Consider the following 27,656-nt stretch of genomic DNA (forward strand, 5'->3'; position numbering starts at 1 on the left):
TTCCTTAGTGATACTGCCTCGGAAACCCAGGAAGGTGTCACTATGAGTCAGATCCTGACTTGACGGCAGTGCATAGCAAATGTTCCAATGGAGCTAACCAGAAGGCTGGCGGTTCAAACCCACCAGCCACTCTTCGGAAGGAAGATGGGGCAATCTACTTCCGTAGTGATACTGCCTCGGGAACCCAAGGAGGTGTCGCTATGAGTCGGGGCCGACTCAACGGCACATAACAACAACAACAACAAAGCTTTACTCTACCCACGTCATTAAGATCAATTATACTTTGAGGAGGCAGTTCTATCCCTGTCGTATTTTGACTGCCTCCCAACCTGAGGGCCTCATCTTCTGGCACTAGATGTGACACTGTTTCACTGTTGTTCCTAAGGTTTTCACTGTCCAGCTCTTTGAGAAGTGGATGGCCCCTTCCTTTTTCCAAGTCTGTCTTACTCTAGAAGGTCCTCTGAAACCTGTCCACCATGAGTGATCCTGCTGATATTTTAAATACTGGTGGCATAGCCTCCAACATAACAGCAACATGCAGCCACCACAGTGGGATAAACTGACAGACAGGTGTTGGAATACGTTGTTATATGGGCTTATGAATAGTAGTAATATTATTGATTTATACTGACTTAATGTTCTATAATTTTAAAAGATATTTTAGCTGTCTTAAGACAAACTTAATGACATGGGAAGACCTTTGGGACCTCCATTTGCTGATGTGACATGACTTCAAATGGGAAGAGACAGCTGCAAACATCCATTAATAATCAGAACATGTTGATGTTGTTGTTAGGTGCCGTCGAGTCATCTCTGACTCATAGCGAGCCTCTGTGCAGCAGAACAAAACACTGCATGGTCCTGTGCCAGCCTCACGATCCCTGCTGTACCCGAGCCCATCAAGCCCATCGTTGCAGCCACTGTGTCAGTCCATCTCATTGAGGGCCTTCTCTTTCCTCGCTGACCCTCCACCCTCCACTTTACCAAGCATCCCTCTCCAGGGAATGGTTCCTCCTGCCAACATGACCAAAGTAGATGAGATGAAGTGTGGCCATTCTCGCTTCCAAAGACCATTCTGGCTGCACTTCTTCCAGGACAGATCTGTTAGTCCTTTTAGCAGTCCATGGTACTCTTAGCATTCTTCTTCAACACCATAACTCAAAAGCATCAACTCTTTGGAACATGGAATGTACAAAATGTGAAAAAAATTATCTAATCTTTTTCCTAAAGCATGTTTGGTTTCTCCTTAGTATTTTAGCTTTAAATTTGAATAGAAACTAATTTAAACTCCTTCCCAGCACTCTAAATTGGGATTTGGCAAGCTATAGCCTATGGCCTGGTTTTTTTTTTTTTTTAATGGTAGAAGTGCTAAGAATTGTTTTTACATTTTTAAATAGTTGGGGAAAAAACAGAAAAGAGGAAGAATATGCAGTAGCTGGAGACCGTATGTGGCAAACAAAGACAAAAATACTCTCTGGCCATTTAAAGAAAAATTATGCCAATCTCTATTCTAAATAATTGCATTTTTTTCCCATGGTGGATAATTTAATCTTTTCCTTTCTTTCTTTCTTTCTCCCTTCATTCGTTCCTTCCTTTTTTAAGCATGCCACCCTTGCCTCTTGTGCAGTATTTCAGTTACTGTATGGTATTTCTCTGTTTTTGTTTTATGCCAAATGTGAAGTAGTACTAGTATTTCAGTATTATACAGTCATCTTATTTTCTTATTTTTTGACACTTTATCTTGTCACGGACAACCCACAGTAACATTGGCTGCTTTTGTTATTATTATTATTTTGTTGCCATCTTGTAGTATTATTAACATCTTGTTAACTGTTTTCAGCCTTAAGTCTCTTTTGGTGTTGTTGCTTTCTCAAGTTCTCCAGTTCACTGAATGGCATTTCACTTCATTCTGCCCTGTGAATAATTTCTTCAATAACAGAATAAATTTTAATTGTATTTACTTCCTACTCTTTGTTTAAAATTTGGTTGTCACTCTTCTATTTATGTGTATTTTCTGTTTCTCAAAAATTAACTCGTTTTTATTTGAATGATTCTTTTTTTAAAATGATTTGCTTAATTTAAATAATCTTATGTTAGATTTTAATTAAAGTAGTGAATACTAAAATTCTTACCTTCTAAAAATATGAAAGTGTAGTCAGCCACTTTTGTTCAATAGAGATTGATTTTCAATTGCTGCAGTGTTATATAGGGAGCTCTGTTGGTGTAGTGGTTAAGGCATTTGACTGCTAACCCAAAGGTTAGGTGTTCAAACCCATCAGCTGCTCCATGGAAGATGAGCCAGTTTGCTTCTGTAAACATTTACAGCCTTGGAAACCCAGTGGGGTCACTGTGAGTCAGAATCGACTCAGGAGCTGGTGACTTTGGTAGTGTTACATAATTGGGAGTCCTGCCTCATGTTCTTCCTTGTGTCATTCAGTATAATTATCCAGAGATTGAACCATGATGTTGTGTGAATTGTTAGTTTGTTCTACTTTATTTCTGATTAGTATTCCATTTTGTGTATATGCCATATTTTATTTATTCATTCATGTATTAATAGACATTTTTGTTATTGCCAGCTTAGGGCTATTGTAGTAAAGCTGGTATGAACATTCTTGTACAAATGTTTTGTGTCAGTATATGTTTTCATGGCTCTTGGGTAAATACCTAAAAGATAGAATGGTTGGGTCTTTGTAAAGAATTGTGTGTTTACTTCTAAAGAAATTGCTGATTTTCTAACTAATAAAGTTGTTATTAGGAAAATACAAATTAAAACCACAATGTGAATCTACTACATACCCATTAATATAGCTAAAATGAAAAAGACTGCAAACACCAATTGTTGGCTAGGATGTGGAGGACCCCAAACTCTAATCTACTGCATATGGGAATGAATATAAGATGACAGAACCACTAACACTGGGAGCTCTGGTGGCATAGTGCCTAATGCATTTGACTGCTAACCAGAAGGCTGGTGGTTCACACCCACCAGCCACTCCTCGGAAGGAAGATGGGGCAATCTACTTCCATAGTGATACTACCTCGGAAACCCAAGGAGGGGTCACTATGAGTTGGGACCAACTCAGTGGCAGTGAGTTTGGTTTTTTTTGTTTGTTTGTTTAGGACCAACTTTTAAAAGGATTTATTGTCTTCTCATTACTGACTTGTAGAAAATCTTTATATATTCTAGATATAAGTTTTTAGTCATATGTGTATATATATATATATATATATATATATACACATAATGTATATGTGTGTGTATATATGTACATGTGTGAATATATATATTTTTTTTCTGTCCCATTCTCTGTTTTGCCTTTTCTTTTCAGCATTGTTATTGAGGTATAATTTACATACTATAACATTCATCCATTTCAAGTGTATACTTTCATGAGTTTTAGTAAATTTGTATAGTTGTGCAAGCATCTCCCAATCTAGTTTTAGAATATGTCTGTCAGCACAAAGAGGTCCTTAGTGTCTGTTAGCAGTCAGTCCCTGCTCCCTTCCCCAAACCCTGGCAGTCACTCATATGCTTTCTACAGATTCTATAGATTTTCCTTTTCTAAAAATTTTGTATAAACAGAATCCTATGACAGATTATATTATATATCTAGCTTCTTTCAGTTAGCATAATGTTCTACTTAGGCTCATCCATGTTGTTGCATATATCAGAAGTCTGAGTAATATTCCATTGTATGGGTATATATGCCCACTTTGTTTTTCCGTTGATAAGTTTATAAACATTTGGATCAGTTCCAGTTTTTGTCTATTAGCCATATTTTTGCCTTTTTCCCCTTGTCATTGCTTTTATGAAAACAAATTTTAAAATTTTAATTAAGTCTAGTTTATCAATGTTTTCTTTTCGTATTTTATGTAAATCATTTTTGAATGTCCTAAACCTCCCCAGATTTTCTTTTATAAGTGTTACAATTTTATCTTTCAGTTTCATTTTCATGTGCAGTGTGAAGGTCACTTTTTCCAAAGAAATATTCAGTTGTTTGAGCCCTGTTTGTTGAAAAAGACTATCCCTTCCCCCGTTGAATTACTTTGTTGTAATTTTATCGTAACTTTGGCACCATGAGCATATTTAATTCCTTGTCAGTCTTAACATCTGTTGATGATTTTTACTTGAAGATTTTTTTGGGGGGGGAGGTAAGGGACTATTAGGAGTGATTTTCTATTTTTGTTATTCCTCTCTGCTTATTAGCTGTTACTGTTTTGTAGAGAAGAACTACAGTTCCTTTTGGAAATGATAAATGAGTTTTTAAAATTTAACTTGCGTCACCAATTTGCAGAGGATTGGGTTGATATAATAGTCACTGCCAGCGGTAGTAAATGAAGCATGGTTTTGCTTTCTTTCATTTTAAAAATGTATTCTTATGGTTCATGTACTTTTATATGTTCATTGGGTTTGGATCAACTTGGTCTTGGATAAGAATACCTAGTGTGATAACAAAAATATAGGCTAACAGTGGCTTAAATAGGAATTTATCTAAACATAGGTGGTGCTATTACTATTTCAGCTGTTCAACAAGGATTCAAGTTTTTCTTCCCATTCTTTTATTCCTGGTGTCCTCTTACTTGTCCTTTTTCTGTCATGATAGTCACAAGAGAGATGTCACTCCTCTGTGCATTATGTCCATGTTTAAGGCCTGAAGACGAGTTGTGCCAGCTGTTAACCAAAAGGCAGTGTTGAAAAATCTTTTCCCAAAAATGCCCCAGCAAACTTCTCCTTATGTTTCATTGGCCGTGTCTGGTATGCTTCATTGGTCTGTTTCACATAGTGTCCCACCTGTCAGAAGAGCTGTGGAAGGAGGTCTGTAGCAAAGAGGAGTAGGATCCTCAGCACTGGTTTAGATTACTTGTGAGCTGTCCCCTGAGGCAGTGCACATTGGCACCCCTGGAGAAAATTAGGTTTTTTTCTAGCAAGGAAGAAAGAAAGAAGGGATTTTGGGGTAACAGCACAGAATGAGGAAATTATTATATTAAATTACTTTAGAAACACTCAGCAATAATTTATATATTTCACTTAAAAATTATATTAAAAATTAAGATTTGGGGACATGCCACATTACTGAATCATGATTACTTTCATTTTTCTGTAAACTGCATCTTATTATTGAATACATTTTATATGATATAAAATGAATGCATTTTATGTCTACTACAATGAGAATGTTGTCTGAGTATTGATATCATTTAAAAACTTTTATTCAATATGAAACTATGGATTCACATAGATTGTGCTCTTTAGACTTAATATATAAAGACCCTTGGAACATCAGATAGACTTTTTCCTCCCTATGAGTCATCCCTCTACTCTTCTTCCTCGGTTTCTTCGGCTTTCTGTGTCCATCACGTGTCTCTTTGCAGAATCTTCCTCTTCCAGTGTGTGTTCACTTTACTTTCATTCTTTCCTCACTTTCTCTTTTCTTTCTCCTTTTTCTCTTGCCTTTCTATAGCTCCTCTTCCTTTCTTCTGCCTGTCTTCAAAATAAGGGCTTGGAGAAAGTTGATTGCAGGTTGATAAGATCATACTGTGCTATTAAATGCCCTTTTTAGTCTCTTAATTTCATTTGGGATATGCGCTGTTGACTGTTGATTGTTAACAGGTTCTGAAATAATCATATTAGGTTAGTTGAGAAATACATATCAAGCATTAATGGGCTGAGTCAGAAAAGCTACTGGTAAGCTATGAATCACAACCAAGGTAGCTAATGTAATTCTTGCTTTTAAATTACATTATTTAATAAGATTCTCTCTTCCTCTAGTGCTTGTAATCTCCCATGGAGCTCCATTAAGTTTTCAGCATTTTAAGCATGTGGTAGGTATGTATCATGTTAGGGCATATGCACACAGATATTATAAACTGCCTTATATATTTTGGCCTAATACAGCTGTTGTGTGCAGGGTAATGTGAATTTATTAATACTAGTACTTATTAACAAAATATTTAAGATTTTATAATCCCTCAATTATTATGCATGATTAAGGTGCTATGCTTTTTATTGTTTTAAATTTACTATAAAATCAGCCACATTTTATTAAATACATATTTCATCTAGGGAGTGGTTTGAAGAATTATATTTGATTCTTGTTATTCATGGCAGTTAGGTTCTATAAGTCACCATGAACACTGACTTAGTAAATACTGAGCCACTGTTCCTGTGTGCTTCTGGTCACAACATTTTTGTCAGCTGATAGTACTATGGTGATGCTGTGGTTAAAATCTGGAGCTGCTAAACAAAAGGTCAGTGGCTTAAATCCACAGGAGAAAGATGAGGTACTCTTCTTCCTTAAAGATTTACAGCCTTGGAAACCCTATGGGCCTCAATTTCCTTATCTGCAAAATGAGTTGGAAACATGTTCATGTCTCTTCTCTCTCTCCCTTTCTTTTTCATTCTGCCTGTCTTCCTCTCTTCCTCTCATTTTCTGTCCTTAAACCTGCTCTCTTGATGTGATTTCTGTTGTCCTTACGTGCTGTGGAGTCGGTTTCGATTCGTAGTTACCCTGCGCACAACAGAATGAAACACTGGATGGCCCTGCACCATCCGCAGAATGTTGCCGTGCTTGAGCCCATCATCGCAGCCATCAGCTGTCAGTCACCTTGTTGAGCGTCTTCGCCTCTTTCATTACTTTGCCCGGCATGATATCTTTCTCCAGGGACTGGTCCCTCCTGATAGCATGACCAAAGTATGAAAGACAATGTCTGGCCATTCTTGCTTCTAAGGAGCATTCAGGCAGTACTTCCTCCAAGACAAGTTTGTTTGTCCTTCTAGCAATCCTTGAAACATGGTAATATTCTTTGCCAACACCATAATTCAAAGACATCAACTCTTTTTCAGTCTTCTTTATTTATTGTCTAGCTCTCACATGCATATGAGGTGACTGAAAATGCCATGGGTTGGGTCAGGCATGCCTTAGTCTTCAAAATGACATCTTTGCTCTTAAACACTTTAAAGAGGTCTTTTGCAGCAGATTTGCCCAATGCAGTACATTATTTGATTTCTTGACTGCTGCTTACATTGGAGTTGATTATGGATCCAAGTGAAATGAAATCCATGCAGTGTGGTAAATTATGTGGTGGCATAGTACCCAATGTATTTGACTGCTAACCAGAAGGCTGGTGGTTCAAACTCACCAGCCACTCCTCAGAAGGAAGGTTGGGCATTCTACTTCTGTAGTGATACTGCCTCAGAAACCTAAGGAGGGGTTGCTATAAGTTGGGTCTGACTCGACAACATGAGTTTTTTGGGGTTTTTTTAGCTTTTCTAGCCATAGTCTTTGTAACTCCAACCAGAATACTGGGTGGGACTATGCAATTTAAACTCCTGATAGTTAAAGTCATCCAGCTGGAGTATTTCTGTTGGAGCAGGACAAAGTAATCTTCTGGGAAAGTTCGCTCTCTCTTAGGTGTATAGAACTCTGATGTTAGGATTGGTTGGTTTTGCCACTCTACCAGGCTCAAAATGAGTGCTCCTAGAGGTAGAAGGAATATGTCTGATTGCTGGCTGAGAGAGATACACTACTGAGAGAGAAACCACCAGCTTAGAGAGACAGCCAGCTGAGAGAGACCGAGTGTGTACCAGAACTTGAGCTGTAGCCTGTTGATGCCCTAATAAACTACATAATCTGTGAGTTCTGTGTGGTCACTGCAGCGAATTATTGAATCCAGCAAAGAAGTGGTGGGTGCTGCAGGAGGAACAGTTGGTGTCACGGTTGATAAGAGGGCTGGAGGGTGGCAGCATGTCTGGCCTCATGAGGACAGGCCTTGGGCTGCTGATGGTGATTCTGTCTTCCTCTTGTGGAGTTAGGGGAGGTCACAAGATGCTACCATTGGTTTTTGATCATATGCTACCCACTGCAATGGTTGAACAACCTAATTCTTTTTACTACACTGTCTCTGTGTATTCCTTCAATCTTCTTTGATGCTTCTGCCTTGTTCAGTATTTTGCCCATAGGATCCTTTTATATTGCATCTGAAGCCTTGATACTTTTCTTCAGTTCTTTCAACTTGAGAATGCCAAGTGTGTTCTTCCCTTTTGATTTTCTAACTTCAAGTCTTTGTACATTTCATTATAATACTTACTTTGTTTTCTCAAGCCACCGTTTCATATCTTCTATTCAGCTGTTTTACGTCTTTATTTTTTCCATATGCTTTAGCTACTGTCCGTTCAAGATGCGAGTCTCTTCTAACATCCATTTTGATGTTCTTTTCCTTTCCTGTCTTTTTAATGAGCTTTTACTTTCTTCATGTATGATGTCCTTGGTGTCATCCCACAACTTGTCTGGTCTTCGGTCACTGGTGTTCAATATATCAAATCTGTTCTTCAGATTATCTCTAAACTCAAGTGGAATGAATACTCAAGGGCATATTTCGGCTCTCAAGAACTTGTTTTAATTTTCTTAAACTTACATATGAGCAATTGATGGTCTTTGTTCCACAGTCAGCCTTTGGCCATGTTTTGACTGATGATATTGGGCCTCTCCATTGCCTCTTTTCACAGATACTATCAATTTGATTCCTATGTATTCCATTTGGTGAGGTCCAAGTATATGTTGCCATTTATGTTTAAAAAAGGTATTTGTAATTAATAAGTTGTTGGTCTTGCAACATTTTTTCATGTGATCCCCAGTGCTATTTCTGTCACGAAGGCCAAACTTTCCAACTACCAATGCTTTTCTTTGTTTCCAACAGTTGCATTCCAATCACCAATCTTTTTTTTTTCTTTTATTGTGGTGAAAGCATACACACCAAGACATTCACCAACAAAGCAACTTCCACATTTACAGCTCAGAGGCATTGATAATATTTTACTACCATTGGCATAAACTCAGTGCCCCACAAACAAAAGCTTTCCCTTTCCCCCTCTCTCCTACTCCTGGTAACTAATAATAATCTTTGGCATATATATATATATATATATACACATATATGTTTATTTTTAACTTATCTAGGAAACCCCCACGCCCATCCCTGGTAACCAACAAAGAAAATTCCCTTCCATATACAACCTTTTCCTTGACTTTTTACAATAGTAGGCTCAGACAATATCCAGTCACCAATCTTGATTGCATGTTTGTTCAGTTTCAGCTGGTAGAAATTGGTAAAACTTTTCTGTTTGTTCATCTTTAGCTTTAGTGGTTGGTGCGTACATCTGAATAATAGTTGTATTAACCGTTCTTCCTTGTAGCCATATGGATATTACCCTATCACTGACAGCATTTGTACTACAGGATAGATTTTGAAATGTTCTTTTTGACAATGAATGCTACTCTAGTCCTCTTTAATTTGTTTTTAGCATAATTGACCATATGATTGTCTGGTTCAAAATGGCCAATACAAGTCCATTTCAGCTCACTAATGCCTATGATATTGATCTTTATGTATTCCATTTCATTTTTTTAAATTTCCAATTTTCCTAAATTCATAATCTGTACATTCCACATTCTAGTTATTAATGGATATTTGCAGCTGTTTCTTCTCATTTTGAGTCATGCCACATCAGCAAAGGAAGGTCTCAAAAGTTTTGCTACATCCATGTCATTAAGGTCAACTCTCCTTTGAAGAGGCAGCTTCCCTAGGTATATTTTGAGTGCTTTCCAATATGAGGGGTTCATCTTCTGGCACTGTATCAGACTATGTTTCCCTGCTATCCATAACGTTTTCAGTGACCAATTTTTTCAGAAGTGGACCTGGCCACATCTTTCTTCCTAGTCTGTCTTGGTCTGGAAGCCCCACTGAAACCTGTGCAGCAAGGGTTCTCTGCTGGTATTTGAAACATGGGTGGCATAGCTTCCAGCATCATAGCAACACACAAGCCTTTGGGAAAGCCACTTAGTTTCCCTGAGCCTTAGTTTCCTAATCTGCAAAATGAATTGGGAATAAATATTTTAATCATTTATCTCCCTCTCCCTGTGTTTTTCTCTCTCCTTTTCTTTCATTCTTCTCTATCTGTCCTCTCTCTAGCCTTAAATCCTGCTATTTTTTATTATGATTTATTTCTAGGGTTCATTAATTTTTATTTTAATTGAAGATTAAACTGGTCAGAGTTTGAAGAAATATTATAGTCCTGAAGCTTCCTCACTTATAAATTATTTTTTTGGAAGTAAAATTTTCTTATCTCTTCTCACCATTGCAGTTAAATTGAGTTGGAATCAATTAAGTCTGTATCACAGGACAGAGCTTTGGGACCTGAGTCACCCTGTGAAATGGTGCATTCTCCATAATAGAATAGAATAACACCAGCAAGACTTATAGTCTGTGTCTGTCCTTTTCCTCCCTTCAGCTCATTGCTCTTCTCTTATATATTAAACACTAAAGAAAACTTATAAAAATTGTTTTACTAGGCAAACAATGTAATTATTAGTTTTCATGATACAATGATTAATCTTTTTCATCCGTAGTAGTCTTACACTTGTACTTTACATGTGCTTTTATATTATTTTTTTGTATTTTGTTCCCAGTTAAATCAAATTCTGTCACTCTATTTCTAATTTCAATTATATAAAGATTTAATAATCCTTTAATATCTTGATTTAATGCTGTATTTATGCTCACAAAACTTATATTAGCCTATAGCTTAGTAATTCTGGAATTATTGCTTGACATTTCAAGGAACAATCTTTACAGCAGTCTTGCTGTATCCTTGCTCCATTAATTCTTTGCCAGCTATTGGTTACAGTGTTCCTGTTTTGGCAAACATTTTCAGGATTTTAAACAACTATGCTTCTTTTCTTTCCATCTCTGACTATGTTCTTGTGGAGTTTTATTTTCTTTCCATATATGCTACAGAGACATTAAGAAAGAAAGAAAATACACATTTATTTCCAAACAGGGTAAATAATCTTAGTTTAATAAAGAAAGTGGTTGTGGTCATATACTGAAAACTTTTAGAAGGAAAAGCAGTCTTTTATTTATTTATTTATATTGTGATTTGGGGGAAAGTTTACAGAGCAAATGCATTTTCCATACAACAGTTCATACACATTTTGTTTCATATTGATTGCAATCCCCACAATGCAACAGCTCTCTTCCCACTTCCTCCCTGTGTTTATCTTTTCCCTATGTGTTCCTGCCCTCTGAGCTGTCTCCCTGTGCTAATACTACCTTTCTGATCTCTGAAGGGATAACAGTCTATTTTGATCTACTTACAAAACCATTCTTTCTATTCTATTACATGGTCTTTCATCTCATTTTCATAGTACAATTTATGATGGTGGGGAATTTTATATAAGGTTAAATGATTTGTTGCAAGTCACAGTGACAATCTGCACAAAAAATATTCTCAGAATATTGAATATCTAATTTTTAAAAAAGACATTGTCTAGAAGACATTGCTACCTGGTCAGTAGAAGTTTATCATCTCCTAGCACTGTTCTATTCTGATGTACGTGAGATTGCCATGAGCTGGAATTGATTCACTGGCAACTGGTTTTAACATGGTATGTTTCAATTGTTTTAGTTTGTCTATTTTGAGATCTCTTAAAATTGCCAGAGAATATTTCTTATCTGCAATAGTGCTACATTTAGAGATCTAAAATTAAGTGGTGAGACAATGACTTGTAGAGAGTATAGAATGTTGTTGTTGTTGCTGTTGTTGTTAGGTGCTCTCGAGTCATCTCCAACTCATAGCGACCCTATGTACAACTGAATGAAACACTGCCTGGTCCTGTGCCAGCCTCACAATCCTTGCTACCTGACCCCATTGTGTACCCACTGGGTCAATCCATCTCATTGAGGACCTTCCCCTTTTTCATTGACTCTCTACTTTACCAAGCATGATATCCTTCTCTAGGGAATGGTCCCTCCTGACAACATGACCAAAATAGGTGAGACGAAATCTGACCATTCTTGCTTCCAAGGAATATTCTAGCTGCACTTCTTCCAGGACAGATTTGTTAGTTCTTTTAGCAGTCTATGTACTTTCAGTATTTTTCGCCAGCACCACAACTCAAAAGCATCAACTCTTCTTTGCTCCTCCTTACTCATTGTCCAGCCCTGACATGCATATGAGGCAATTGAAAATGGCTTGGGTTAGGTGCACCTTATCTTCAAGGAGACATCTTTGCTTTTCAGCACTTGAAAAAGGTCTTTTGCAGCAGATTTTCCCAGTACTATATGTTATCTGATGTCTTGACTGCTGCTTCCTTTGGTATTGATAGTGGATCTAAGTAATATGAACTCTTTGACAACTTCAATCTTTTCTCCATTTATTGTGCTGCTGCTTATTGATCCAGTTGTGAGGATTTTTGTCTTCTTTACATTGAGGTGTAATCCATATTGCAGACTGTAGTCTTCATACTGGAGTATAGAATAGGGAGTTAGAAACCTGAGACCTGAACTTCTATTACTCCTAAGCAGCTGTGGGCCTGTCCTCTTGGTACCTTATCTTCTTTAACTGTAAAACGAGTATGTAATACTTATTCTACCTATCTTGTCATGACAGAATAAGATTCTGTCTAACTGTGAAGGCCTTTTTTAAAGCTATGAACTATGTGCATACATAGTGTGTTACTCTCTAGGACAGGAAGAATGTCAGGAGTCCCTGACTTACAACATATTGGAGTTAAGACAAACTGCGCTTCCACCACCCTTTTTCCCCCTATACATCTTATTATTAGTAATGTGTACTACATACAATTTTGCAGTGTGTAATTTGCTGATATCATCATATCTTTAAGTTCATATGTAATGTTTTCAGCCCTTAAAGACAAATCAAGACTGAATTTAAAAAGATACTGATAATAAAAGGCAATAATAATGAAAACTAAAAAGAAAGAGGTATTTGACTTACAGTAGAACTGACTTATTACTGAGTCACCAGAATGGAACCCCACGTTAAGTTGGGAACTACCTCTACTCCACTATACTCCAGATCATGGTGGGTCATGACAATGAATATGGACTATCCAAAGGCATCACGTTTTAAGAATGGGTCTGGCTTTGTTAAGAGAGAGATTGGGTAGGTTGTAGTGCAGTGAATTACTTAATGTGGCTCTTCTAGCCATGGTCTTTTTCACTCCTAGCAGATGACTAGGCAGAACTATGCAAATGTGAGGTGTTTGTGGCCCATAAAGGGGACTAGAAAGCTTGTTAATGAAGTAAATAAGGTATATGGCACCCTTTTGTTGGTGGGACTTGCAGGTAAAGTGTATGGAACCCTATGGTGAGGATTGGTCAGTCATACCATCTGCTAGGCTTAAAATGAGCCATATCGGAGATGGAAAGTGGGATCTCACTGCCATCAAGAGAGAAGAGATTTGGACCCAAGATCCCTGCACTGAGATGGCAAAGAGGTGGCCACAACAGAGGCAGTAGAACCAAGAGACCAGCAGGAGACAGAGTGGCAGGATTCCTGGCCCAGGGAGTGAGAAATCTGAGTGCCTTTAGGCAGGAGACTTGCTGGCACAGTGCATGGCAGAGCTAAAAGCGTTTTCAAATACTGGCTCGAGCAGGGCAGCAGTGGAACCAGAGAGAAGCATGCCTGAGAAGCACAGCTGAGAAAAGTCTGTCCTAATCGGATTGTGTCCTGAGTGTTCCTGAGCCTATATTGTAACCTGTTCCTTCCCAAATAAACCCTATAATCATGAGTATTGTCTATGAGTTCTCGGTGGCCATTGCAGTGAATTTGCAAACCCAGCACAGAAGTAGAGAGTGCCATTGAAGGGACGGTTTGTGTTAAAATTGTTAAAAAGTTTGGAGGGTGGTAGCATGTCTGTCGTCTGGCTCATAGGAATCAGCCTTGGGCTGTTGATGTGACTTTTGATCCTTCTCCTCTCTTGTAATGTTAGAGGAGGTCAGAAGGCACCCCCACACCCTTTTTGAAGTAGAGGATATTAGGAAAGAAAGAGTAGAAGTCTTAGAGTGGATCCTGGTACATTGAGAAAATAGGCCCACAAAGCAGGCATTTCCAAGATGAGCAATAAAATGAATGACATGTATTATTTGTGAGAATTCCCTATGGGATGAGAACAAGGATTCTACTAAGGACAATTTGTGATTTTACTGATTTAAAATATGCTGAAATTGTGATTTGCAAGAGAATATGAGGAGCCAGGTGAGTGAGGTAAGAAGTTGATTAATTCTTAGCTGCTGACTTAACAACCATCAAACTTCCCAGACAATGTAGTGACCTAGGGAACTAGGAAAGAAGTCTTACCATGGCATTTTAAATGGACAATTTTTAGGGAGATACTTTAAGCTCCAGAAGGGGGTTGTCCCTCAGCAAGATTGGCCTAACCTGTTTATTTGTAGGGAGAGGTACCATAAGTACTGGTCTACCAACACTGACCTGCAGGGTGGTAGCTGTCACATGCAAGTTTCATCAGTTCCCACTAAAATTAAAAAATCAGAACAAAGTGGTGACTTTTTCAAAAAGTAATATTCATGCTATTTAAAGAATAAAAATCTGAGATTTTTTTTATGTATTTAAATATTTTTTCTTTTATGAAATTCTAGTGATAGTAGATAGTGAGTTGTTTTCTTAATGTTCTTACTTAGCAAACTAAAGGTATCATTCATTGTCATTCTTCTTACCTCTTTTTATACCTTATTTCACCAATTAAAGAAATTCAGACTTCTGAGAACGACAGTTGTTTGAAAAAAGCACGATCTTTAAAATCAAACATATCTGAAGCCCACCTCTACCATTTATTCTGTATTGCTTTAGACAATCTCTTAACTTTTCTGTGCCTCTGTTTCTCTGTCTTTAAAAGGAAACAATAACAACTTCGTTGACCATTTTGTTGGTTTCAGAAACTCTTGTATTGCCCTTTTCTTTATTTTTTCATTGCCACTCCCCAGTTCAAGATGTTTTCCCCATAGTTCTTTGAACCATTGCCAAAGCTCATTTCATTATTTTTATTTTCAAGCAAATAAAGTTATGATACTTAGAATATATTAGTAACTTCTCTATTACCAATCAAATAATATAAGAGAAAAATTTCACAGAATGCCATTCAAGACTGTCAATGACTAGGCCTTTACTTGCCTTTACTTGTCTAACATTATATTTTATTATGTTTTTTTTCACCCATGTTGATAGCAGGAGCTCTGGTAGCATAGTCCCTAAGGCACTTGACTGCTAACCAGAAGGTTAGCAGTTCAAACCCACCAGCCACTCCTTGGAAGGAAGGTTGGACAATCTACTTCCGTAGTGATACTACCTCAGAAACCCAAGGAGGGGTCGCTATGAGTTGGGTCCAACTTGGTGGCACATAACAACAACAACAACAACATGTAGATAGCAGTCCAGGCAATATTTATCACCCTATAAGCACACTCTGTTTTCTCATTTTTTTATTCTGTTCTTGTTTCCAAAATATACTTGAGTTCACATGAATAAATGATTCTCATCTTCCAAGCCTGTAGCAGAGTCTTTTAGTCCAGTGGATCCCATATGCTGGACCTCAGGTGGCTGCCATGCTAACTATATCAGAATCATCTGAGTAGTTTTTAAGAATACAAATAATCAGGTCCCAATCTGATCTAAGGAGCCCTGGTGGTACAATGATTAAGCATTCAGCTGCTAACTAAAAGGTTGGTGGTTCAAACCCAGCAGCTGCTCCATGGGAAAAAGATGTGGGATTCTATTTCCGTAAAGATTACAGTTTTAGAAACCTTATGGGGCAGTTCTGCCCTGTTCTATCAGGTCACCATGAGTTAGAATCAACTAGACAGCAATGAGTTTGAGTTTTGGTTTTGGAATCTGGTCTAACTGAATCAAGTTTTTTGGAGTTGAAATCTTGTTAGCTGTATATATATATACTCACTGCTATCAAGTCAGATCCAACTCATAGTGACCCCTCCTTGGGTTTCTGAGGTGGTATGTCTGAGGTGGTATCACTACGGAAGTAGATTGCCCAACTTTCCTTCCGAGGAGTGGCTGGTGGGTTTGAACTGCCAGCCTTCTGATTAGCAGTCAAATGCCTTAGGCACTATGCTACCAGAGTTCATATATATATATATATATTTGTTGTTGTTATGTGCCGTCAAGTCAGACCCAACTCATCCTGACCCCTATATATATAAAGATCCTCAGCCAGCTTTGGGAATATATTTTTTGCTTATCTTCATCATTTTAAAGTTTATGAAACTGAGGCACAGAGGACAGAGCCAACTTCATCAAGGCCTCTCAAATATTCTCTACAGTAAAATCTGCGAAAGCAAGAACCTGTGTAAGGCAGAAACCTGTTAGAGAAGGAAAGCTCAAATATTTTCCACTAATAGAGAGGCACAGAAAAGTGGTGAGACTGCCCTGTTAAAAGGAGAACACTCGCGTGACCTGGTGAAATAAGGCAGTCCCACTGAGTTCCGGCTATCACAAGTTTCACTGCATTGGTTTGCTGTACAATGATTGGTAAATCATTGCTACTCAATGATAACTGTAAATATTATAATATTAATAGTTTGAAATTCAATATTTTCTATTGTTCCTCTACTGAGTACCAGGTACTGTAAATGTGTAATCTTGCTTTAGTCTTTCAATAGTCTCATAAAGAATGTATTAGCGTTTAACTCTTACAAATGAGAAAACCAAGTCATAGAGATTTATTTACTCATTCACTTACTTAACTGGTAATTGTTGAACACCTGTCTATCCAACTCCCATGGTAGATGCTAGGAAAATAGCCATGAATGAAACAAACATGGAACCTTCTCTTAGGGGTCTTAAAATCTGATGAGGAAGCAAGTATTAATTAGATAAATGTCATAAAGTTTGATGCATGATAATTTGCCCAAAGATACACAGTTTATTTATAGTAGAGTAGGGTTTTCATCTCCAGACTTGTTAATTTTAATACACTATGTTCTTTCCAATATAGCATGATGCCACCCTATCACGATAAAGGTAACTAATGTTTATTGAGGTCCTCTTCCTAACTTCTAGTACGAGATGAGTTATAAGGATTATTTCATTTGCCTTTGAGGTTGGTGCTATTATTTTTGCTATTGTACAGATGAAGAAACTAAATCTCAGAGTAGTTAAGTAATTTGACTAAGGTTACTTCCGTAGTGATACTGCTTTGGAAACCCAAGGAGGGGTCGCTATGAGTCGGGTCCGACTCGATGGCACATAACAACAACAACAACATGGCTATTAAAAAGCACCTCTGTTGATACAGTGCTTAAAGCATTTGGCTGCTAACCAAAAGGTCAGTGGTTTGAACCTACCAGCCGCTTTGTAGAAGAAAGATGAGGCAGTCTGCTTCCATAAAGATTTGTAGCCTTAGAAACAGAATGAGGGTCACTGTGAGTTGGAGTTGAGTCGGTGGCAGTGAGTTGGGTTTTTGGTTTTATGGCTATCAAATGGTAGAGCTTGGAATCTGACCTACGTCTGACTTCAAAGCCTGTATGAAATAGGAGTAACAAAATATGATAAAAGACTCAGCAAAGTCAAAAATTTTACTTCAAGCAGAAACTAAGAAGATATGAAGAGGACATTTCGAAAAAAACAAAAAGCCAAACTCACATTAGATACAACTTAATACCAATAGATTTGAAAATTTACATGAAATTGATATATTTCTAGAAAAGCAACTTAAAACTGACACCAAAAAAATCAACCAGCTTCACTAGTGAATTCTTTAAGTATTTAAGGAATAATAATAATAATAATAATAATAATAATAAAATCTTATATAGATTTTTTTTTTCAAGGATTAAGAAAGAGGGAACATTTACCTGTTTATTTTGAGGCTGGTATGACCTTGATAGCAAAATGAGGCCATTAAGAGGAAGGAAAATTCCTAGCCATTTCTCTTGAAAACTGATGCAAAAATATTAAAGAATGAGCCAGGGATGTGCAAAAAGGATAATTCATCATGATTAAGATGGCTTTATTCCAAGAATGCAATATAATTTGCCTAATAGAATAGGAAAAATGTGATCATTTCAATAGGTGCAGGAAATAACATTTAATAAAATTCCACATCAATCCATGATACCCGCAGCAATCTAAGAGTAGAGCTTTCTTTACCTGGTCAAGAGTGTCTCCAACAAAAGGTTAAGGAGTAAAATAGCTAAGACTTTTCTCCTGAGATTAGGGGTGACACAGGGATACCACAGTTACCACTTTTACTCACTGGCATACTGCAGATCTTAGCCATATTAATAAGGTAAGAAAAAAGCAATAAAATATAAAAGTATTGGAGAGGAAGAAATACAAATTATTCAGAGATATCATGATTATGTATATAGAAGATCTAAAATAATCTACAGTTAACCCTTAGGATTAATAACTGAATTTTGAAAGTTTATTAACTAAAAGATCAAAATATAAAAATCAGTTGTAATTTTAATGTATTAGCAACAGATAAGGAGAAAATAAAGTTTTAAAAAGTTACCATTTACAAAATCAAAAAACATCAAGTGCATAGGAATGATTCAAATTAAAAACATGTAAGAGCTCCTCACACAAAACTATAAAATGTTATTAAGATATATTAGGGCAGATCTGAATAAATGATGAGAAATAACATATTAATGACATAGGGAGCTCAATCTTATAAAGATGTCAGTTCTTTCTAATTTTACCTCTACATGCAATGCAATTCCAAACTAAATTCCAGAAACTGTTTTTTCTAATGGAGACAGTCCAACTGATTCTACAATTTGTTTGGGAGTACCAGGAACAAAGTATAAACTCACTGCCGTTGAGTTGATTTTGACTCATAGTGACCCTTCCTTGGGTTTCCAAGGCGGTATCACTACAGAAGTAGGTTGCCCAACCTTCCTTCTGAGACTCCAGTGGCTGGTGGGTTTGAACTGCCAGCCTTCTGGTTAGCAGTCAGATGCCTTAGACATAGCCTGTAGCAAATTGAACAGAATTTAAGGACTGGATGTCAAAATCTATCTTAAAGTTACAATAATTTAGATAGGTAAATTAGTGTAAAGATTGGCAAATGGTACAGAAGCGAGGGAGCAGAAACATAAAAAAAATGGCAACTTGATTTATTGCAAAGGTGGTCCTCAAGTGGAAGGGGAGAAATGTTTTGCTTGGTTGTTTGTTTTTTCAAATAAATTGTGGTGGATCAATTGGGCATTCATACAGAATAATACTAATCTTGACTTCTGTCCCACAATATATGGAAATTAATTCAAGGTGAATGGTGTACCTAAATGTGAAAGGTGAACCTATAAAATTTGAAGTAGGCAAAGATCTTTTAAACAGTGTTTGAAAGTGTTAAACATGAAGAATAAGATTGTAAGATGGACTGCATTCAAATTAGAAACTTCCCTTTGTTAAAAGATTTCAGTGTAAGAATGGGAGAACATATTTGCAATACATATAATCAAAGTGATTGTACTCAAGATAAATAAACAACTCCTACAAATATGTCAAAGACAGAGCAGCCAATTAGAAAAATGGACAAAAGAGGTACAAGGCACTTCACAAAAGATATCCACATGACTAATTTTAACATGCAAGAAAGGGTAGCTTTCTTAGTCATCATGGAAATGCTATCAGAATGAAAGTGCTCACTCAAAAGAATAGCTGAAGTTAAAGAGACTGATTTAAGTTTTGGCAAGGATGTGGAGCACCTACAACTCTCGTATCTTCCTGGTAGAGGTGTGAATTTGTTTGACTTTGGAAAGTCACCAGTATCTGCAAGCATAAAAATGCTCTGTGAACTAGTGGTTTCTCTCTTACCCAGTAAAAATGTGTACATATGTAGGTTCACTGAAACTCCAAAACTAGAATATTCATGAAAACTCTATTTATAGTAGCTAAAGAGTAGAAATAACTTAAATGTACATAGACAATAGAATGGATAAACTAAGGTAAATTTCTATAATGGAACACTATGCAACAATAAAAATGAATCAACTACTGCTATACAACAACATGGATACATTTCACAATCAAGATATTAACAAGCAAAAGAAGCCAGGCATGAAAATATACACACTACAGTGAAAGCTGTGAAAGCCAGACTGGATGAGATGGCCTTGATTTTCTGGGTCTCACAAGTTTCCCACCTTTCAGAGGGTACAGCCTTACCACTTTTCTATTAGTCTCTCTTAGTGGAAAATATTTATGTTTTCCTTCTCTGACAGCTTTTTCACCTTACACCAGTTCCAGCATTCACAGGTTTTACTATATGTGGCTCCATTTATGTAAAATTCAAACACAGGCAAAGCTATGGTATCAGAAGGTATGAAAATAATAGTATTTGGAGAGGTGCCTTTGGGGAATGCACATAAGAATCAGAGGTATTAATAGTAATATTTCTTAATCTAGGTGGTGGTGACACAGGTATTCACTTTGTAATATTTCAGAAAGCTGTGCTTACATAATTTACATGTCTCTCTGTATGCATATAACTTTAAGAATTTATTTTTTAAAAATTACTATTTTGTAGCTTCTTTACTAACAAATGATACATGTAGATTAGACTATGATTGTGAATAATTGTTGTTAATTGAAAAAGTCTTGTTAGTTGGCAAGCTTAAAATTGCTACTAGAATTTTTATAATTTTCTAAATTATTATAATTGTTATAAATTTGCTTTAATATACACTATTTAAATAATGAGCTGTATATGTTTCTCTTTTGAAGTTTCTAGACGTTACATTTTGGGACAGAGGAATTATGAACCTTGGTTTATTTTAGCCAGATCTTTTAAGTGAAGTATGACTTTAAATGCTTTTCAGTTAACTTATACATAGATCTTAAAATGTAGATTCAACTGATAATACTGAAACTATACCGTATGAGGAAAAGCTCTGCATTTCAGATTTTTTGAGGCTTGTAAAGGCAATAAATTTTAAAGTTTATATCTAATTTTCATTTTGTGAGGTAAAAAGTATCCTTCGAAGCTGCTTAGCTTTCTTGGATTACGTAGACACTTGAATAGTAAGATGGGCAATTTCTTTACAGCTGCCTGATTTTGATTGTTTACCTACTAAAAAGTTTTTTTGAAAAAATAGTATTCTGAGGAGAAAGGAACAAAAAATTGAAACAACGAAAGCGAAGTGCCAAAGCAGTGTTTTCAGTTAATACTTTAATGTGAAATAGTTGATTTTCTTACATCTTCTTTGTGGAGATGCTAATAGAGAATTGATAATATTATACTAGAATTGCATTCTATTGTGCTGTTGCTAAGGAGCTTAAAGCAAACGGTTAAACAGTTGGTTACTAACCTAAAGGTTGGTTGTTCAAACTCACCCAACAGCCTAAGAAACTTTGTTGGGCACTTCTACCCTTACATGGGAGCTCTGGTAGCATACTGGCTAAGGCAGTTGACTACTAACCAGAACCCTCACATGAGGTCGTTCATTTTATGAGTTGGAACCAGCTGCGGTGGGGCACTTAACTATTTGTGCTACTAGGTCTTCTATAAAATCTCCTGTAATCATATTTAACTAAGTTTTATGATTAGAATCCATTTTAATTGAAATCAGTATCCATTTGATTCTTGTTTAATAAAAGTAAATTATAGGATGGGTATTGTTGTTCATCAGCAGTGCTGCTGTTTTTTTTTTTTTTTTTTTTTTTAAAGCTGATTCTATGTTGCCTCTCTCTGTGCACATGTGTGTATCCACCACGTTTGCTGTTGTTTTACGGTAACACCAGTAAGTTTCATAAGTAACCTTTTGTCTTATTTATAAAGTTAACAGGCTAGAAAATAAGTTAATGAAATAAGTTAACCTTTTAATCTTGTTTCTATAATAACAGACACTGCATCATAAATGAAAAAGGAGTTTCAGCTATTTGGGTCTGGAAATACATGTTGGTGTACTAGATTTTAGTTTGATAATTAGTCATTCACTTAGTGACAAATCCACCGATCTATTTAAATCACTAGAACTTAATCTAGTCGTATATAGCGTTTCTATGACCTGTCTCTGTGACCTTGTCAGCTGTGTCCCTCTGCTTGGGTCACACTGCTTTAGCTACCACCATGGGCTTCCTAGAGTTTGACTAGCAGAGCAAGCGTGTTGCTACCTTGGTGCTTTTGCTGATACCTCTGCTCAGATCTGCATTTCTTTAGCCTCCTTTGACTCCCTTCTTCACTGTATTCAGGTCTGTGATCAAACAGCAGCTCAGAAGTGCATTCTCTGACTCCACTTTGTATAATCATCCCCATCATTCTCTCTTCTTCTCCTCTGCTGCTTTTTATTTTCGTAACAGTCCTCACTGCCTGCTACAAGTATATTTATTTGTTTTTATATTTATCACCGAAAGTAAGCTCCACAGAGCAGAGATTTGGTTTTGTTCATTGCTCTATTTCCAGAACCTGTTACTATGGGAAGCATGTAGTAGGCACTCTAGAAATATTTGTAGTTAGAATGGCTGAATGAGAGAAAGAAAGAATGTGTGATGGAGCATGAAGAATGGTAAGTTTCAGCCTCCATGGCTCAGCCCTCAGTCAACTCTGTAGTATTCATTTATTTATTCTCTAACTTTTAAAGGTAGAGTTGCTGCTAACTACAGCATGACTCTATAGGGGCTGGTGGTAAATTTTCAATGGGCTCTCTTATTGTACCACAGACTTCTCAAATTGTTGTTTCCTTTAAAGGAAAGGAAGAGGGAAAGGAGGCAAATACGAGTACACATAGTGTTTATTTAGCTTTGTCTTTTATGATATAATTATGGCTAAAAATAATATCTATTCCAAATGCATTGTCTTAGTTTTTTTTCTTTGATAATTTAAATATGGTAGTAACTGCTCAAGGAGCTCTGGTAGCATAGTGGCTCAGGCACTTGACTGCTAACCAGAAGGCTGGTGGTTCAAACCCACCAGCCACTCCTCGGAAGGAAGATGGGGCAATCTACTTCCGTAGTGATACTGCCTAGGAAACCCAAGGAGGGGTCGCTATGAGTCAGGGCCGACTCGACGGCACACAACAACAACAACAACAGTAACTGCTCAAATGTCACTTAAAGTTGTAGATTTGTCTGCTTTTCTGTTTATATCTATTCCCCCACCCACCACCACCACCCCTTTTTTTTTCTTTTAAAGAATCCAACTCAAGTGGGAACAGCTCTTCAGGTTTTCCATAATCTCGGCACTTTGAAGGATACTATTACCAGTGTCGTGGAAGGATATTGTGCTACCATAGAAGAAAATATTAAGAGTGCGTTAGACATCAAAGTTTTGACTCAGCCTTCCCAGTCAGCTGTGAGAGGTATGGGTATGCTTTATATTTAGCTTCTTTATTTATTTATAACTGAGAAGTCCTTTGAATAGTATGTAGCACTCAAGTTTCAAAGCAGTCTAATGACTCATTTTTCAGTAGACAGAAATTGAGGGAAGAAATTATGTCTCAGAATTTATTTATAACTTTTTTCTCTAATCAGTCGGTTGAATTGGCCAATTGATATATTCAGAACTTTAAGTTAAAAATCTATAAACTGTGACATCATTTAGTTGAGAGGAAGCAGATGCAAAAATAAGCAAAGGAACATTGTTTTCTTCTTAAAATCCTTATCCTCATACTTCACATATACTTCTTATTGAGATAGATTTTTTTTTTTTTTAAGGAAATATAATTTCTACCTTAGTCTTCTCAGCTTTTCCTTATGGTAGTCAGGAGCATTAATGGTTAAGTGTAGAGACAAAAACTGATAAAACTATAGGAACATTATAACTAAGTTATTGTTATTGTTAGCTGCTGTTGTGTCTGCCCGCATTCATGGTTTCCCCATGTACCATGGCATCAGATCTTTGTGATCCATAAGGCTTTCATTAGCTGATGTTTTGAAAGGAGATCACCACGCTTTTCTTCCTAATCTGCGTTAGGGAAATCTGCTGAAACCTGAGCAGATTACAGCAACACACAAGTGTCTGCTGAAGGCAAGTGGTGGCTATCCTCTTGATACATTGGCTGGGTTTCCTGCGTGGCAGGCAAGAATTCTACTGGTGAACCACTACTGCCCCACAGTACAACTATGTTGCTGTTAGGTACCGTCAAGTCAGCTCTGACTCATAGCAACCCTGTGTACAGCAGAACAAAACACTGCCTGGTCCTGTGTCAGCCTCACAATCCTTGCTATACCTGAGCCCATCGTTGCAGCCACTGTCTCAATCCATCTTGTTGAGGGCCTTCTCCTTCCTCGCTGACTCTCCACCCTCCACTTTACCAAGCATGATATCCTTCTCCAGGGAATGGTTCCTTCTAACAACATGACCAAAGAAGGTGAGACAAAATCTGGCCATTCTTGCTTCCAAGGAACATTCCAGCTGCACTTCTTCCAGAACAGATCTGTTAGTGCTTTTAGCAGTCCACACTACTTTCAATATTCTTCACCAACACCACAACTCAAAAGCACCAACTCTTCTTTGGTCTTCCTTATTCATTGTCCAGCTCTCACATGCATATGAGGGGGTTGAAAATACAGTACAACTAAAGCAAAGTTTAAAGAAAGACAGATTCAAGGAGTAGAGGAGTAGCCCTAGAGTAGCAGTCTTCAACCTTTCTCCTGCCAAGACATACTTGGTGATGGCATTAACATATACCATTGCTTAATGTCCATGATATGTTCTGTGAAATAGGATATTATGCCATTTGGGCATTATGCAAACATTTTATATACATGGAGTCCCTGGATTATGAACGAGTTCTCTCCCTAAGTCTGTCTTTAAGTCAAATTTGTCCATAAGTCAGAACAGTTAGGTATATAGTTCAGTACTATCTAACGTTAGTCAAATGTTTGTCTTAGTATATAATATACAATATATTTTTCTATTCATAAAAAAATTAAAGAAACAATTCCAGATACACTAAAACACCTTCAACATAATAATACAGTAATAAAATAATAATGTTTGGATAACTTCACAAAGTAGTGCCTTTTTGTCATTATGAATCATTTTATGTACCTCACATTGAAATATAATATGCTTTATGATATGCTTTATGGGGCTTGGGACTGCACATGTATATACAGGCAGGTGCTGCTTGAATGGATGTGATGTGCCATGTGCCTGTATACGATACTTCGCCACAGAGGAAAAGCTGCAGATGATGTACAACTTTAATTTATGTGCTGCAGCTTCTTCTCCACATGTCTCCCCTCTTTTCTTCTCTCTTGTTAATATGGATGAATTGTACTTGTTCTTAGCAAAAAATAGCTACTACAATTGTGTACTAGATCCCATCATTCCACTTCGCTTGCTGAAAGTGAGGATGACTTGAAGCAATTACTGATGAAGATTGAAGACTACAGCCTGCAGTATGGATTACATCTTGAAATAAAGAAAACAAAAATCCTCACAACTGGACCAATAAGCAGCAGCAGCACGATAAATGGAGAAAAGATTGAAGCTGTCAGAGACTTCATATTACTTGGTTCTATAATCAACACCAATGGAAGCAGCAGTGAAGACATCAGATGACATACTACATTGGGCAAATCTGCTGCAAAAGACCTCTTTTAAGTACTAAAGAGCAAAGATGTCTCCTTGAAGACTAAGGAACACCTAACCCAAGCCATGGTATTTTCAGTTGCCTCATATGCATGTGAGGGCTGGACAGTGAACAAGGAAGACCAAAGAAGAGTCAATGCTTTTGAGTTGTGGTGCTGGTGAAGAATGCTGAAAGTACCTTGGACTGCTAAAAGAACTAATGAATCTGTCCTGGAAGAAGTGCAGCCAGAATGTTCCTTGGAAGCAAGAATGGCCAGACTTCGTCTCACCTGCTTTGATCATATTGTAAGAAGGAACCATTCCCTAGAGAAGGATATCATGCTTGGTAAAGTGGAGGATCAACGAAAAAGGGGAAGGCCCTCAACAAGATGAACTGACCCAGTGGCTGCAACAATGGGCTCAGGTATAGCAAGGATTGTGAGGCTGGCATAGGACTGGGTAGTGTATCATTCTGTTGTATATAGGGTCACTCTGAGTTGGAGACAACTTGACAGCACCTAACACCATCAACAACAATACACTTTTGCACCAGATCCCATCATTCAAGGACGTTGTTTTAACAGATCCTCTCTCTGTCATATCACCAGTTTTTCCTTCTTCACTGTTTTCTTCCTATCATGTACAATCTTGTTATTGTAAAATCAAACAGTCTAAATCTATCTTGACTCCATTTCTTTCTTCAGCTTTACCATCCCATTTTATTTCTTTAGTCTACAGAATATTTCCCCAAAGTATTCTTTATCTATACTGTCTTCAAACGTTTTCTGCCCAATTTTCTATTGAAGGTACTCTAATCCTAAAGAATACGTTAAATGATTTATGTGGAGTCAATGGCACATTGTTAATATGGAAAAGGTATTTATGGCTATTCGTTGTTATTCTTTTTATATCTGGTACATAAGCTTGATTCTAAAGACCATTGAATATATGTAACTCATAAATAAACTGCACTAAAAAAAAAGGATAAAATCATCTTAGATCTTAAAGGGATTTTTAAATGTTAACCCTAGCCCTGAATAAGACTGTATTAAGACTATTCTGGAAGGAGGGCTTTCAAAAATTACCAAAGGAGATTTCACTCTCAGCTTTTCCCAGCAATTATTCTGAGAAAGTTTGATTTAATGTTAAATTTCCAGGAGCACTTTAATCTCATTCCCTCTTATGTTGTCAAGAATAGTGGGGGGAAAAAAAGAAAGCAATTATTCACATGCTGTCAATCCTAATGTATGCCTCTTTTGTTGAAAGAATAAAGAGTTTTAAAGCCTTCTTATTATCATCTGCTGAGGAGTGGATATCATGATTTAATGTAGAAAACTTAAGCATCAATTATTTAATTTTTTTTTGTAACAATGATTTATCTTTTAAAAGGTACATAGAAGGCATGAATGTTAATTTCCTGATCTTAGTGGTTATACTGAGGTATACAGGAGAACCTTCTTGTTTGTTAGCAATAATACATTAAAGTATTTAGGAGTGATGAGGCATCATGCCAATAACTTGATTGGTTTAGGGAATTTTTTTTTCAATAAGAAAATAATCAATGATTCCAAAAAACAGATAATAAATTTGAACAGGAAGTCCAGAGAAGGACACAGTGAATAAACATGTGACAAATGCCCAGCCTCTGTTTAGAGGATAAGCTGTTTATTAAGGAAATAAAAATTAAGCAAGAAATTATGAATTATCAGATTTGCAAACTCTAAAATCAAAGGCCATATTGCATTGGGCAGATCTACTACAAAAGACCTCTTTAAAGTGTTATAAAGTAAAGATGTCTTAGTCTTTGAGGACTAAGGTATGTCTGACCCAAGCCATGGTGTTTTCAGTCACCTCATATGTATGCAAAAGCTGGACAATGAATAGGAAAGACCAAAGAAGAACTGATGTATTTGAATTGTGGTGAAGAATATTGAATATTCCATAATCTGCCAGAAGAACGAACAAATCTGTCTAGGAAGATGTACAGCCAAGAATGCTCCTTAGAAGGGAGGATGTGAGACTTTATCTCACTTAGTAGGAATATGTTATCAGGAAGAAGCAGTCTCTGGAGAAGGATATCATGCTTGGTAAAGTAGAGGGTCAGCAAAAAGGGGAAAGAGCCTCAATGAAATGGACTGACACAGTGGCCACAGCAGTAGGTTCAAACACAGCAGCAGCTGTGAGGATGGTGCAGGACCAGACGGTGTTTCAGTGTGCTGTACCCAGGGTCTAAGAGAACCAACTGAGTAGCACCTAACACACGGACCAGGCGGTGTTTCAGTGTGCTGTACCCAGGGT

General features: G+C 37.0%; 1 protein-coding gene across 1 annotated transcript in view; it reads left to right on the forward strand.

Annotated features, from left to right (window-relative positions):
• COG5 (component of oligomeric golgi complex 5) overlaps window positions 1-27,656 on the forward strand; it is a 382,415-nt gene that overhangs the window by 217,295 nt on the left and 137,464 nt on the right. The window contains exon 10 of the mRNA XM_007945097.2: window positions 22,974-23,139. Within this exon, the coding sequence (XP_007943288.2) occupies window positions 22,974-23,139 (166 nt within the window). The remainder of the gene's footprint in view (window positions 1-22,973; window positions 23,140-27,656) is intronic.

Source organism: Orycteropus afer, unplaced genomic scaffold (genome assembly GCF_000298275.1).
Source record: "Orycteropus afer afer isolate SDZICR_OR568_19922 unplaced genomic scaffold, OryAfe1.0 scaffold00007, whole genome shotgun sequence".
Taxonomy (NCBI): Eukaryota; Metazoa; Chordata; class Mammalia; order Tubulidentata; family Orycteropodidae; genus Orycteropus; species Orycteropus afer.